This window comes from Erpetoichthys calabaricus, chromosome 17 (assembly GCF_900747795.2).
Source record: "Erpetoichthys calabaricus chromosome 17, fErpCal1.3, whole genome shotgun sequence".
NCBI lineage: Eukaryota > Metazoa > Chordata > Cladistia > Polypteriformes > Polypteridae > Erpetoichthys > Erpetoichthys calabaricus.
The window spans coordinates 59,702,896-59,716,368 of record NC_041410.2 but is presented as its reverse complement, the minus strand read 5'-3'; the positions used below and the strand labels follow the sequence as shown (position 1 = coordinate 59,716,368).

General features: G+C 36.6%; 1 protein-coding gene across 9 annotated transcripts in view; it reads left to right on the top strand.

Annotated features, from left to right (window-relative positions):
* Positions 1–13,473, top strand: part of tp53bp1 (tumor protein p53 binding protein, 1) — a 476,929-nt gene that overhangs the window by 226,111 nt on the left and 237,345 nt on the right. For all 9 annotated transcript variants that reach the window (XM_051920203.1, XM_051920206.1, XM_051920208.1 and 6 more), the window contains 2 exons: positions 11,184–11,310; positions 12,946–13,040. In XM_051920203.1, the coding sequence (XP_051776163.1) occupies positions 11,184–11,310; positions 12,946–13,040 (222 nt within the window). The remainder of the gene's footprint in view (positions 1–11,183; positions 11,311–12,945; positions 13,041–13,473) is intronic.

The following is a 13,473-nucleotide window of genomic DNA, read 5'->3' as shown; positions in this document are numbered from 1 at the left end:
TTCTGTCACACTGTACATTACTTTTAAAACATCTGGGTTTTTTTTGTTTTTTTTGGAGGAAGCGTATAATTAGTTAAAAAAAAAAAAAAAAAGAAAGAAAAAAGTCTTGTTAGTCACTGCTAGTGCTCATGAAAATAAATGACTATAGAATGCAGCAATTTACCAATCAGAAATAACAAACATAATTAGAACTTGCAACGCTGTCCTGAATGCCCCGGAATGCTTTCTTCCTAGATGCTCCTGCATAGACGACGTGCTGCTGTGATACAGAACAAAGTATTATTTAAAGTACTACCACACTTCAGAAGTCCGCGTTATATTACACAAAGGACCTGTAGTTGAACTTAGTGCTGCCATGATGATCTTTTAAAATGCAATGCTTCAATGTAGGCCATGAAAACCGGCAAATTTAAATACTTGACTGTGTCGATTTACATCAACACACTGTAACAGCACTAAACAGATCCTCTGTTGTCAGCAATAAGCTATTTAAATGCCAGTGCACGTGGCTGCGACTTATGCCTGCTTGTGCAAACAGTGCCGTGCTGGTCAGTTGGCCATATTGTGACAAATATGTAAAAAACCAAAAATGTCACATCTGCCTCTTTGATAAAGTACATAAATAACAAAATGCTCCAAATTTCAAATCCATTTAACTAAGCCTCACAACTAAATGTTATGCTTGCTAAACTTGCTAAAATAAGAAATGGCTTATTTTGTCACAGTTAAAATGCATAGACGATGAAACACAAAGATACAACTTGGAGTTGTGCTGAATTGGAGCCTACATTATACAGTAGAGTCAGTCACGTAGAAATCGTGCAGTGCCCTGTTCTGTTTTTTTTTTTAAGGAAAACTAGGGGGCTTTGCTCGCCAACCAGGGCCTGCGCTATGCGCCAGCCACTTTGCCGCTTGTGTTGTGAAGATGGGGGCTGAACACACCCCAAGGATACATGGTCGCTCCTCCGAAATCCCCTCTTAAGTGGTGATACAATGGGAAACAAATTCAGGTGTTTTTTTCCTCTTTGCTTGATCAGCTGCTGACTTGCTACTGCTGCCGTGCTGCGTGATCTTTATCTTGCATGGCGCTTCGAATATTTAAAAGCTTGTACAGCAGCTGTCCTTTTGTCTCACTGCCTTGCCTCTCTTCTCCCCCAGACATCCTTTGCTCCTGTTGGGGGTCCCGCTCCCGAGGTGCACCTCTATGAAGAGGAAGATGTGCTATTCTTTTAATTGAGAGATGGAACTGTCCCCTCTGACTACACATGGAGCTCGGTTCACTCCTGAAAGAGACTTATGTTTGTTTGTTTGTGTTTGAATAATGTTTCTGTCTCTAAAATCTCCTGTGTATCTGTGCAACTCTGTGACCCAAGCGTGACAGCATATGTGGATTTCACTTTCACCAAACAACAAATCTTTTAATTCTCACAGATAGCCTCTTTATTGGGAAGAAACACTAGTTTTCCTGATGGCAACACGAATTAGACGATCTGCAAATGTCCAACTTAATGTTTAAATCCGCACACTATATTCGATCTCTTTTCACTGTTCCGTTATTTCACCGAGTAATAATTTCCGTTTGTTTGTGCTAATGCAATCTTTACTATCATTTTTTTGAAACTTTCAAATTTTAGTACTTTCATTATCTCTAACCTGCTCTGCATGTGTATTGCGCTGTTTTTAATTCTTTACGACGTTCTCCTTTGTCATCTACTGTTCGTCTTTTATTTCTGGCCCCGGGTGTGGTTAAATTTCTTGGCACAGTCTCATCTCACGGGACGTGAAAATGTCTCTCTGAGAAAGTCACGTCTCATCTCTCCTCTCATGATTTTTTATTATTATAGAGAGATGAGATTTTCAGTTTAATTTATTGTCCTGCCATCTGAAGTCGCTAAAATGAAAACAACAAAAAAGTCTACATAGGATTTACAAATAGTGGAAACTTTCTGTAACTTCAAGCCAGTTTCCATGGCAAGTTCGTTTTATAAATCCAAACTTTTGTGTAAGAAATGGCTTATATCTGTTTCCGAGAATAAGAACGTTTTACACATGAAGCCACTGTAGAATATTCTTTGTAGGTCCCCAAAATGTGTGTATCCACAACTTAATGTTCAGGTGTTGTTTCTGAGGTTCTTGCACATTGGACTTGTGACTGGAAAATGAAAATGTTGGACAATGTTACTGCAGTGTGAAAGCAACACAGATACCTTCATATTTGGAGCGTTGTATAGATTCTAATACAAACAAAACTTAGAATAAAACAATAAAAAAGCAGGGTTATTATAGTACTGAGGGACTTGCACACCGAAATATTAACTGGGATACTTTTACAAATAGAAGAGCACATGTATGGGATTTCAACAATTTAATCAGTTATTGTGTTTTAACACATTATATGTTAAAACACCAGTATGAGGTTCAGCCTGCCTAGATTTATTATTCTGTAACAAGGTAAAACTCAGGACATACAGTACAGGTGATCAAGGTATTATAATGTAGTGATCATCATGTAATACATTCATTTTAAATTTAATTCAAGTGTAATTTTAGCCTGGTATATATTGATCAGATACAACAAAGTCTAAAGGAGATTAACTTTGACATAGGTCTAAGTGTGGAGACGGTCAAGGAACATGGTTTAAGCACATTACAGACAGTCCAGGACAATTTCATCCTGCAATTTTTGAGCAGTTAGTCTTGTGGGGCCAGATGTATGTATTATATATACATCTTGAGTTAACTATGCATGCATTTAGCTTAAATGTGTATGGGAATCATTATACACTTCACTGTGTGTGAAATTTCTCAACCAATCCAATGCTTCATGAAGGTGGAGCTCAAAGTAGGGGTATTAATTTAAACAGCAAAGAACATTGGTGCTGGTGTATATGTGGTTGAAACCAAAGTTATTAGAGTTTTGCCTTCTTATATTAGATGTTATTTCTTTTTTTTCTGACCTTGGAAATTCAGTTTAGTTTTAGTTTTCCTTCATCATGCATTTTTTAGTTTTAATTTAGTTTTTATTTCACAAAGACTTTTCTGTTTTATTTTTATATCCATTAGTTTCAGTTTTAATTTTCGTAAATATGGTATGGTTAAAGAGCTATGGAGTTTAGTTTTGAGTCACAGTCGGACAGAACTGTGCACTTAAATGGCTTTGGATATAATAAGAGTTTAATGTTAGTGCAAGCTTATTACATGGTTTTCTATCCAGTTTTGTTTTTGTCTGATAAAAACAAGCATAATAAATCAGATACTGAATATGAACAATTTTACACTATTTTATCATTTTTAAAATATTTGTCATTTGTTCTGAGCAAATGTGTGCCGACTGTTGGCACCTTTCATGTTTTCCTTTTAATTGCCTGGAATGGGCCAATTTGTAATGAAATTTAGGTGAACTTTAAGGTTCGACTGTTTTTTACTCTGTCTATAGCACACAACATATCCTGCTCCAAGACAGTGTGCTTATGATGAATGCCTTCATTATTGCATTCAAAAATCTCCCATACTGGGCTTAGTTATTTTCTACCATCCATATTGATCTCTGATTTCAGAAAATAGATTCTTCTGTGTTCTGACAATTGTGATCATGAAAATCATGGGGGCTTAGGAAGAACAGGTGCAGACCTCACCTGGCTCTACTGAGGGAAACAAAGAAAAACAAGCATGTAGAGTTAAGGGTAGGGGTTGTGAGACTTGAAACGCCTGCATAGGAACAGTAAACCCTTAATGAGCAGAGTAAGAGCAGGTAATAGGTGTATGGACAGCCACAAAACGACAGAGACAGCATCTCAGATTAGGAGCAATATATTTTTTCTAAGTCTGCTTATCCAGAGCAGGATCACAGGAAACTTGGATCCTACCCCAGCAGTTTTGGACGCAAGGCAGGAAAAATCCCTGGTATGCCATATGTATGATATGTCTGATGTTGAGAAAAAAATATATTTCAACTATTTATTTTATATAGAGAGAGAGAGAAAATTTGAAAAAAGGGGGGACAAATATTTTAAAACATAATTTTGCTACTGGATTTTTTTCACATAATCAGATGTTTTAGGCTGTGAATGTAAACTAAAAAAAGTAAATTAATAAACATAGAATGAATGCTAAAACATTCAGTTTTTCACTAGTTGGCTTACTCTCTTCACCTACCTACCTATAGTTCAGTAGAGACATTGCCAACTCAGGAATTTTACAAGGTTTGTATCGCTTCCTTGTTAAATCACTTTTTTATAGCAAAAATGATTGGTCAGTAACAATATGCTGATTTTGTATGATGACTGTCAGTCTCTCGATCAGTGCCATTTTATTTTCAAAAAAAGATTTCTCCTGTGTGAAGTGGCAGGTGAATTACTCTCAACAAAACGCAGACACCTGAGAAATAAACTGAAACGTTACTCATTCGTGATTTTTCTGTCCATACTATAAAGATTTTGTTGACCAGCACGTTCCAACTTGAATTACATCTTGATATACAAGAAGCGTAAAGAAATGCGGCAGCTCCTCATAACGGACATCAGACTGATGCAGCCTGGAATTTACAACAACGACATTTACTTATATAGCACATTTTCATACAAAAATGTAGCTCAAAGTGCTTTACATAATGAAGAAAAGAAAAATAAAAGACAAAATAAGAAATTAAAATAAGACAACATTAGTTAACATAGAAAAAGAGTAAGGTCCGATGGCCAGGGGGGACAGAAAAAACAGAAAAATACTCCAGACGGCTGGAGAAAAAAATAAAATCTGCAAATAAAATCCGGGCCACGAGACCGCCCAGTCCCGTCTGGGCATTCTACCTAACATAAATGAAATAGTCCTCTTTGTATTTAGGGTTCTCACAGAAGGACTTGATGATGATGGTCATGCAGACTTCTGGCTTTTAATCCATCACTGTTGGAACATCATGATGCTTTGAGTAGATGATGGTGGCGCAAGCCACCACCAAAAGGACACCAGAAAAGGAAACAGAAGAGAGAGTAGGGGTTAGTACAGATTTTAGAGCCACCATGAATAGTTATTATAATGAATTGGATATACAGAATATCAGGATTAAATTACAGTGAAGTTATGAGAAGGCCATGTTAAAATAATGTGTTTTCAGCAGTTTTTTTGAAGTGCTCCACTGTATTACCCTGACGAATTCCTATTGGCAGGCTATTCCAGATTTTAGGTGCATAACAGCAGAAGGCCGCCTCACCACTTCTTTTAAGTTTTGTTCTTGGAATTCTAAGGAGACACTCATTTGAGGATCTGAGGTTACGATTTGGAATATAAGATGTCAGACATTCCGATATATAAGATGGGGCGAGATTATTTAAGGCTTTATAAACCATAAGCAGAATTTTAAAGTCAATCCTGAATGACACAGGTAACCAATGTAGTGACATCAAAACTGGAGAGATGTACTCGGATTTTGTTTTCCTGGTTAGGATTATAGCAGCTGCATTCTGCACTAGTTGCAAACGATTTATGTCTTTTTTGGGTATTCCTGAGAGGATTGCGTTACAGTAATCTAGTCGACTGAAAACAAACGCGTGAACTAATTTCTCAGCATCTTTCAGTGATATAAGAGGTCTAACTTTTGCTATGTTTCTTAAGTGAAAAAATGCTGTCCTAGTGATCTGATTAATATGCGATTTAAAATTCAGATTACAGTCAACAGTTACCCCTAAGCTTTTTACCTCCGTCTTGACTTTTAATCCTAATGTATCCAGTTTATTTCTAATAACCTCATTGTATCCATTATTGCCAATCACTAAGATTTCAGTTTTCTCTTTATTTAACTTACTAAACAGAAGTTACTATTCATCCATTCAGAAATACAAGTCAGACATTGTGTTAGTGAATCAAGAGAATCAGGGTCATTAGGTGCTATTGATAAATACAGCTCTGTGTCATCAGCATAGCTGTGGTAACTCACGTTGTGCCCTGAGATAATCTGACCTAACTGAAGCATGTAGATTGAGAAGAGCAGCGGACCCAGGATAGAGCCTTGTGGAACACCATATACGATATCATGTGTCTTTGAGTTGTAATTACCACAACTAACAAAGAATTTTCTCCCTGCCAGGTAGGATTCAAACCAGTTTAAGACGGTGCGAGAGAGGCCCACCCATTGACTAAGGCGATTTCTAAGAATATTATGATCAATGGTGTCAAATGCGGCACTCAGATCTAAGAGGATGAGAACAGATAAATGGCCTCTGTCTGCATTTACCCGCAAGTCATTTACTACTTTAATGAGTGCAGTTTCTGTGCTGTGATTTGTTCTAAAACCTGACTGAAATTTATCAAGAATAGTATGTTTATTGAGGTGGTCATTTAACTGCATAATGACAGCCTTCTCTAGAATTTTACTTAAGAAAGGCAGGTTAGAGATGGGTCTAAAATTTTCAAGAGCAGAGGGGTCAAGATTATTTTTCTTAAGTAGGGGTTTAACTACAGCAGTCTTAAGACAGTCTGGGAAGACCCCCGTATCTAATGACGAATTTACTATGTCAAGAATATTATCGATTAGCACGCCCGATACTTCTTTGAAAAAATTTATTGGTATTGGGTCAAGGATGCAGGTGGAGGGTTTCAGTTGAGAAATTATTTTATGTACATCAGGTAAATCTAGCGAAAGAGTTTAATTTATTTATAACTGTTTACTGGGGTTTAGGAGGATCCTTAGTGTTGGGGAGATATACTATGTTATTTCTAATATCATTCATTTTTTGATTGAAAAATACAGCAATAGCCTCACAGGTTTTACTGGAAGTACTTAGGATGCATTCCTTGGAATTACATGGGTTTAGCAGACGATCAATCGTCGAGAATAAGACTTTGGGATTACTAGCATTGTTGTTTATAATCTTAGAGAAATAGCAGCACCTCTCAAGACGGACTGTGTTATTGTATTCTGTTATTTTAACTTTTAATATTTCATAGTGGACAGTTAGTTTAGTCTTCCTCCATTTACGCTCAGCTGTACGGCATGTTCTCTTTAAATCAGACACTCTTTGGGTCGTCCGTGGTATAACAATGCTAGAAGATTTTTTAACTGACTTTTCAGGTGCAACTATGTCAACAGCAGCTCTCACTTTAGTATTAAATCTTTCCACCTTATTATTTACATTATCCTCGCTGTTATAGTTGGCACTATAAACGGACTGATTGCTTAAAATGTTTGTAGGTTTTAAAACTGCTGATGAGTCAAAGAAGCGTTTTTTAACAATATGCTTCTCATGAGTATTTTCTATCATTATTTCTATATTAAAAAGTAGAAGAAAATGGTCTGATAGACCCGTATCAATGACTTGCTTTATATCAACTTTTATTCCTTTAGTAATCACTAAGTCTAACGTATGACCTGCTTTATGTGTAGGCTGATTAACGAGCTGTCTCAAATCAAAAGAGTCCAGGAGGTAATTGTGTGCTTATTGCTTATTGTGTACTGCTGCATTAGTTGATGTGTACATACTGTATCTTGGGCTCAGTCAGAATTGTAGCTAACATGCCATCATTTATGAACAGACTAAAATTCTGTAAGGGATTGTCTTTATCAAATACTTCTCTCTTGAGCCCTGGAGATCCAGTGAACGGCAGGTTTGAAAGCTACCGAGCACATTCAAAGCAAAATCATCACCTTGGTATCATTACCTACCACTTGAACCAGAATCTACCATGTTGTCACCATCAGCTCCTGAAGAACTGTTACTATTCTCACACAGTAACTCGCTTTGTTCATCACTCACTTTACGCGCCCCTATTCATCTCACTCGGTCACTGCAAAATGCTGTGTGAACAGTCGCCCTTCATCACCAGCCGCTATTTACTGAATGAATAAATGCGTTCGGCTTATGGTGGATGACTTTCTGTTTTAGAGTTAAAACTTACAAGGGTTAAAGACTAATGGCATGAATATTTCAAAAACGAAAACTAAAATGTTTTTAGTAAATTATTTTATTTCAGTTAGTCTAATTTAGTTTAGATTTTCATTTCAGTTTTATTAATTTTTATTTCAGTTTACGAAAATGTTTTTTTTATTAATAGTTTCAGTTTTGATTTTAGTTTTCGTTAACTATAATAACCTTGGTTTGAAACAGTAATAAGTTTGTCATTATTGTGACAGATAGGGGGTGCTATCGCTCCTTTGAACCCTCTGATCAGACACCAGATAAAATCCAAATATTGAATTCATTATTAATAAACAGTGCACAAAGCACCCTCCTCTCTACAATACTCATATACTATAACAATAACACTACAATAATCAATCCTCCACTCTCCCAGACGCATTGCCACCCTTCCACCCAGCTCAGCTGAACGACTGGGATCTCCCACAGTCCTTTTATGGTCCGTGAATTTCTTCTTCATCCCGGAAGTACGTCATTCCTCCTGTCGCTGTGACTAAGACGTACTTCCAGGTTATAGGGCACATAAGAGTCTCTGGGCCTCCCTGCAGCGTCCTCTAGCGGCCCCCATGGTATCCAGCAGGGCTGTGTATAAACTCCATTGTCCAGGATTCCCTGCTGGCCTTCGGGGCACCTCCATGCTGCAGGGAGGGCTCCATCTGGCGGCCTGGGGGTATTGGCCGGGATGAAAGGTCGGTCATATCCCACATTATTTATAGATGAATTGTCTATGGCTGAAAAATCTTCCTAAAAGACACCTGGTAAAGATATAAATGCATGTTACATGTTTTAAAAATAAGCATTATCAATTACAAAAAAACAAAATCTGTTAGACCAGATTATATTTGGCATTCAGTGACCTCACTGGCCTAGTTACAAAAGTGAATAGTGTTATTGTCCAATTGTAAATACAGTTCCAGAACATGGTTGCAGAATTTTAACACACAATAAATATACCATAATGGAAAATCGATGTTAATATTTATTTCTATAGCATGTCAAAAGTAATAAATTAGAAATAAATGAATATACGAATGAGTGAATGAATTAATGAAATACTAAAAATAGTAAATTTATTTTTAAATTGCTTAATCTATTTTTTATTTTTTAAGTCTCTTTGATGATTATAGTAATAAGTCTGATGCAACAGTCATCTGGCAATGAAGGACAGAAATTTAAAAACTCGAGAAAAAAAATCTGCAAGGGTTCAAAGCCAAAAGACCACTTGGCCCCCACTGGGCATTGTATCAAATATTATTCCTAAGACATCTGTTTTGATATACAGTAATCCCTCCTCCATCGCGGGGGTTGCGTTCCAGAGCCACCCGCGAAATAAGAAAATCCGCGAAGTAGAAACCATATGTTTATATGGTTATTTTTATATTGTCATGCTTGGGTCACAGATTTGCGCAGAAACACAGGAGGTTGTAGAGAGACAGGAGCTTTATTCAAACACTGCAAACAAACATTTGTCTCTTTTTCAAAAGTTTAAACTGTGCTCCATGACAAGACAGAGATGACAGTTCCGTCTCATAATTAAAAGAATGCAAACATATCTTCCGCTTCAAAGGAGTGCAGAGTCTGTCAGAGAGATAGAGGAAAGCAAACAAGCAAACAAATCAATAGGGCTGTTTGGCTTTTAAGTATGCGAAGCACTGCAGCACAAAGCAGTTGAAGGCGGCAGCTCACACCCCCTCCATCAGGAGCAGGGAGAGAGAGACAAACAAAAACAATACGTGCCCTTCGAGCTTTTAAGTATGCGAAGCACCGTGCAGCATGTCGCTTCACGAAGCAGCTGCACAAAAGGTAGCAACGTGAAGATAATCTTTCAGCATTTTTAGACGAGCGTCCGTATCGTCTAGGTGTGTGAACAGCCCCCCTGCTCAATCCCCCAACGTCAGGATCAGAGAAAGTCAGCGCAAGAAAGAGAGAAAAGTAAGTTGGGTAGCTTCTCAGCCATCTGCCAATAGCGTCCCTTGTATGAAATCAACTGGGCAAACCAATTGAGGAAGCATGTACCAGAAATTAAAAGACCCATTGTCTGCAGAAATCCGCGAACCAGCAAAAAATCCGCGATATATATTTAAATATGCTTACATATAAAATCCGCGATAGAGTGAAGCCGCGAAAGGCGAAGCGCGATATAGCGAGGGATTACTGTACTGTATTACCATTAATGTTACCTTAACAAATTTAATAAGCTCTGCTTTGCAGCAAGATTCTGTTTTGCTTGTGTGGTTGATTTTCACTGCCAAGATTAAAGCAAGTGTCTCCAAATATGTATTTTATCGTTCTTTTATCCTAAGAACGATATCTAGCCCCACAAGACTAGGGAGCAGTAATAAATAAATAAATAAATAAGATCTCCACAGTGGAAAAAATGAGGGCCTTAAAAAGATTATTGTAAAGATATAAGAGCTGTATAATGCATAGACGACAAATATCTCAAGCATCAGGTGTAGATGCCGAGAATGATTATAAAATAAATAACAAGCTAGTTAAGTTTGCAGGTAATACTAAAATGTGTGACAATTCAAAGTTAGTCAAATCATTGCTGAAAAGACCTGGAGTAGACAAAAGTTTTAGCAGATGAAATTCAAAGTAAGCAAATGTCCAGAATCTAGAATGTTTTGTGCAATTTTTGTCTCCTCGGTAAGAGATTTTAGAATTTGACAAAGAGAAGAGTGCCAGGGGTGATTCCTTGAGTCTACCTAAGAGGAAGAACTGAAGAGATTTAACATTTTCAGTTTAAGTAAACTGCGATTAAGGTACTGGCCCCTCATCAATTATTTGTTATTATTGTTGCATTTCCTTTGCTGTGGAAGAATACTTGACAGCGTTATACTATAAAATGTGATTATATCTGTTTTATAAAAACAAACACTGCTCCATTTAAAGTCTTCATGAGCCTTTGCCTCAAACATTTAAATTCTTCATGAGCATTAGCCTCAAACTGAAACTCTTCTCCATCGGATTACAATTACTATGCCCAGTCTGATGTAATGGCCATCTTGGAGGACTTTGATGGAATTTTTCAAATGCACACCCTCCAGGAATGTTGGTTTCTAAATTCCAAGTCGCTACTTTGAAATGGTGAGTGTTGGAAACTGTGGCCAGTATCTTTGTAAAGTGTTACTAAATAGTGCTGTTCCTCATTTACACAATATTTGGCCATCACATATTATTTGCTCACTCGCACCAAGAAATCTATGAAAAATGTTTTTTTTTTTTTTCACCCTCAGGACATTTGAAGATTACCTTTCCTCCTCTGTTTTTCAGCTACTGTAGTAGATACCACTGTGTCTGCAATACAGAGTCAGTTTGCACACATGTCCACCCCTGCAGCTAACCTGTGTTTACTTCACCTTTCTGGACAAACACCTCTGGCACAGGAGAGTCTGTCTCAGTAAGTTTACTGTTTTTTTTATTTTTCAACTTTTGAAACAGTGTAAAAGAGAGCTACACTCTGTATTCCACAAGTGGTGGCTTGTGGACTTTATTTGTAAACACACATCCTTTGTCCACATGAGTTTTTTTCACTGGGTCCTCTCAACGACATACTGTACATATTACCCCAATGTACACCTCAGTTGATTGAGTATCAATAACTTTGGATGTGCGTGTGAGTGTGCCCTGCCATTGACTGTCATTGCATTTAGAGTTACTTGCCGCTGATTACTCTGCACTTTCTAAGCATGTTAGCAAATGGGTAAATAATTTCTAACCAAAGTTGAAAAATAACTATGAGAGACTGTAGTCTGTAGCTGTGAATTTTGTTTAATATGCTTATCATGAATATAGATTTGCTAACTTAAACCAAAGCAAACTAATTTTACAGGCATCTGTGAAAGTCTGAGGATTGTAAAAAGGGGCCTTATTGAAGGTTAATGAATAGAACAGGTGCACTGTTCCAATTTTCTAGAAGTTAAACCACATAAAGCAGAATTTACTAAATTGATGGAAGTCAAGTCTAATCTGCATATAGCACTGGTCAGTAGAACCTTCAAATAGTTCACTGAATATGCTAAATTTGTAGAATAGAGCCTAATATATATAGTTGTTGTCAGTTGGGAAGTGTTGGGTATAAAACCTGTCACAGCATCATTGACCCAGGTGCCATTTTGCACCGACGGAAGAAATCTGTACCTAAGAGAAATGCCTCCAACTCCTCAGAAGATAGACATACAATAGTGAAAGGCCTCACCGTAGAACTGTTAAGACAGTTTTTTGTTCCATAGCTTCTATTTATCTATACGTATTATGTTACATACTGTAATGTATATTAAGAGTGAAAAATGTATTTTAAAGCAAGTTAAATGCATCCTTTATTTTGTACCATAGTTCTCTTCGCTGTGGTTACTGGGAAGGGATATGTATAGATTTAAAGTATGAGCACATTCCCAGGGAACATGTGTCCCTATTGGCTACAATATTCTGCATAACATACCTAAGTGTCATTTCTGGAAGTCTAAATTACCAGTCATATTTAGAATATTCCTAAACATACCATTGCACTGGTCTGCAAAAAATAAATAAATGTTTAGGTATTATTTATAGATTTCAGAGTGCTAAATGCAAATTTGTCAACGGAATTACTTTTATCACATCCTGTTCTTGAGATATGAAGATTTAAAATGAAAAGCACAATTTTAACATAATTCAGTTATCCCATGTGATTTGCGGGTTTAGGGGTGCAGGAGTCCTGTGAATGCAAAAATCCATGAAAACATTTCGGGACCATGATTACTGAACGTTTATTGCCCTAAATAAGAAGCATAAATATATGAGAAGCACGAGACAGAATGATGATTGCTCAAGCAAATCTTATGTGTGAGGCTGGCTGCCAAAACAGAGTGCGTTGTTCTGCAGTTGTTTAGTGAACTGTAACTTTTTTTAAAATTTAACTTATTATAATAATATTGTGGCATTTTCGTTTTCTTGTTATATGTATTGAATGTTTTAACTGTCATAATATCTTAAGATAAATTTTTCAGTTATATTTTGCAATGGACAAAATGCAATCTTTCATTCATTTTAACAGGAATTCTTCAGAATTTGTGGCTTCTTCACAGGACAACTTTGGGCCCACTCCAGTTATTATACCCAGTTCACCAACAGAAGGGGAGGATGCACAAGGTATTTCCTTTTCAAACAATGCTGCTTTTAGTTGTTTATCCTGTTAAAAATATTATATTGGTATTAATTTTTTAAACTATTTTTTAAATCTTGCTTTTCCATCTTACTCAGGCTCAAAAATAATCAGGTTTTAATTCTAGAGGTACATATTTTCCATATTTTTTTAAGAATCTTTTTAATCCGGTTTTAGTTTAAAATACTTACTGATATCACCGACACTAAAGGTATATTTGATTATTGTTATAAAATTTCCGCAGTAGAAACAATAGTACAGGAGATACAACATTTAACAATCCTTATTTCAAATTGCATCTTGACTTCCAATAAGCAGAATAATTACCCTTTTTGCAAAGAGTCAGAGAGCTTCATTAAAAACAATAAAATGTTGAAAAACACTAAAATGGATTACCTCTAAGCAGTTACATAGATGACA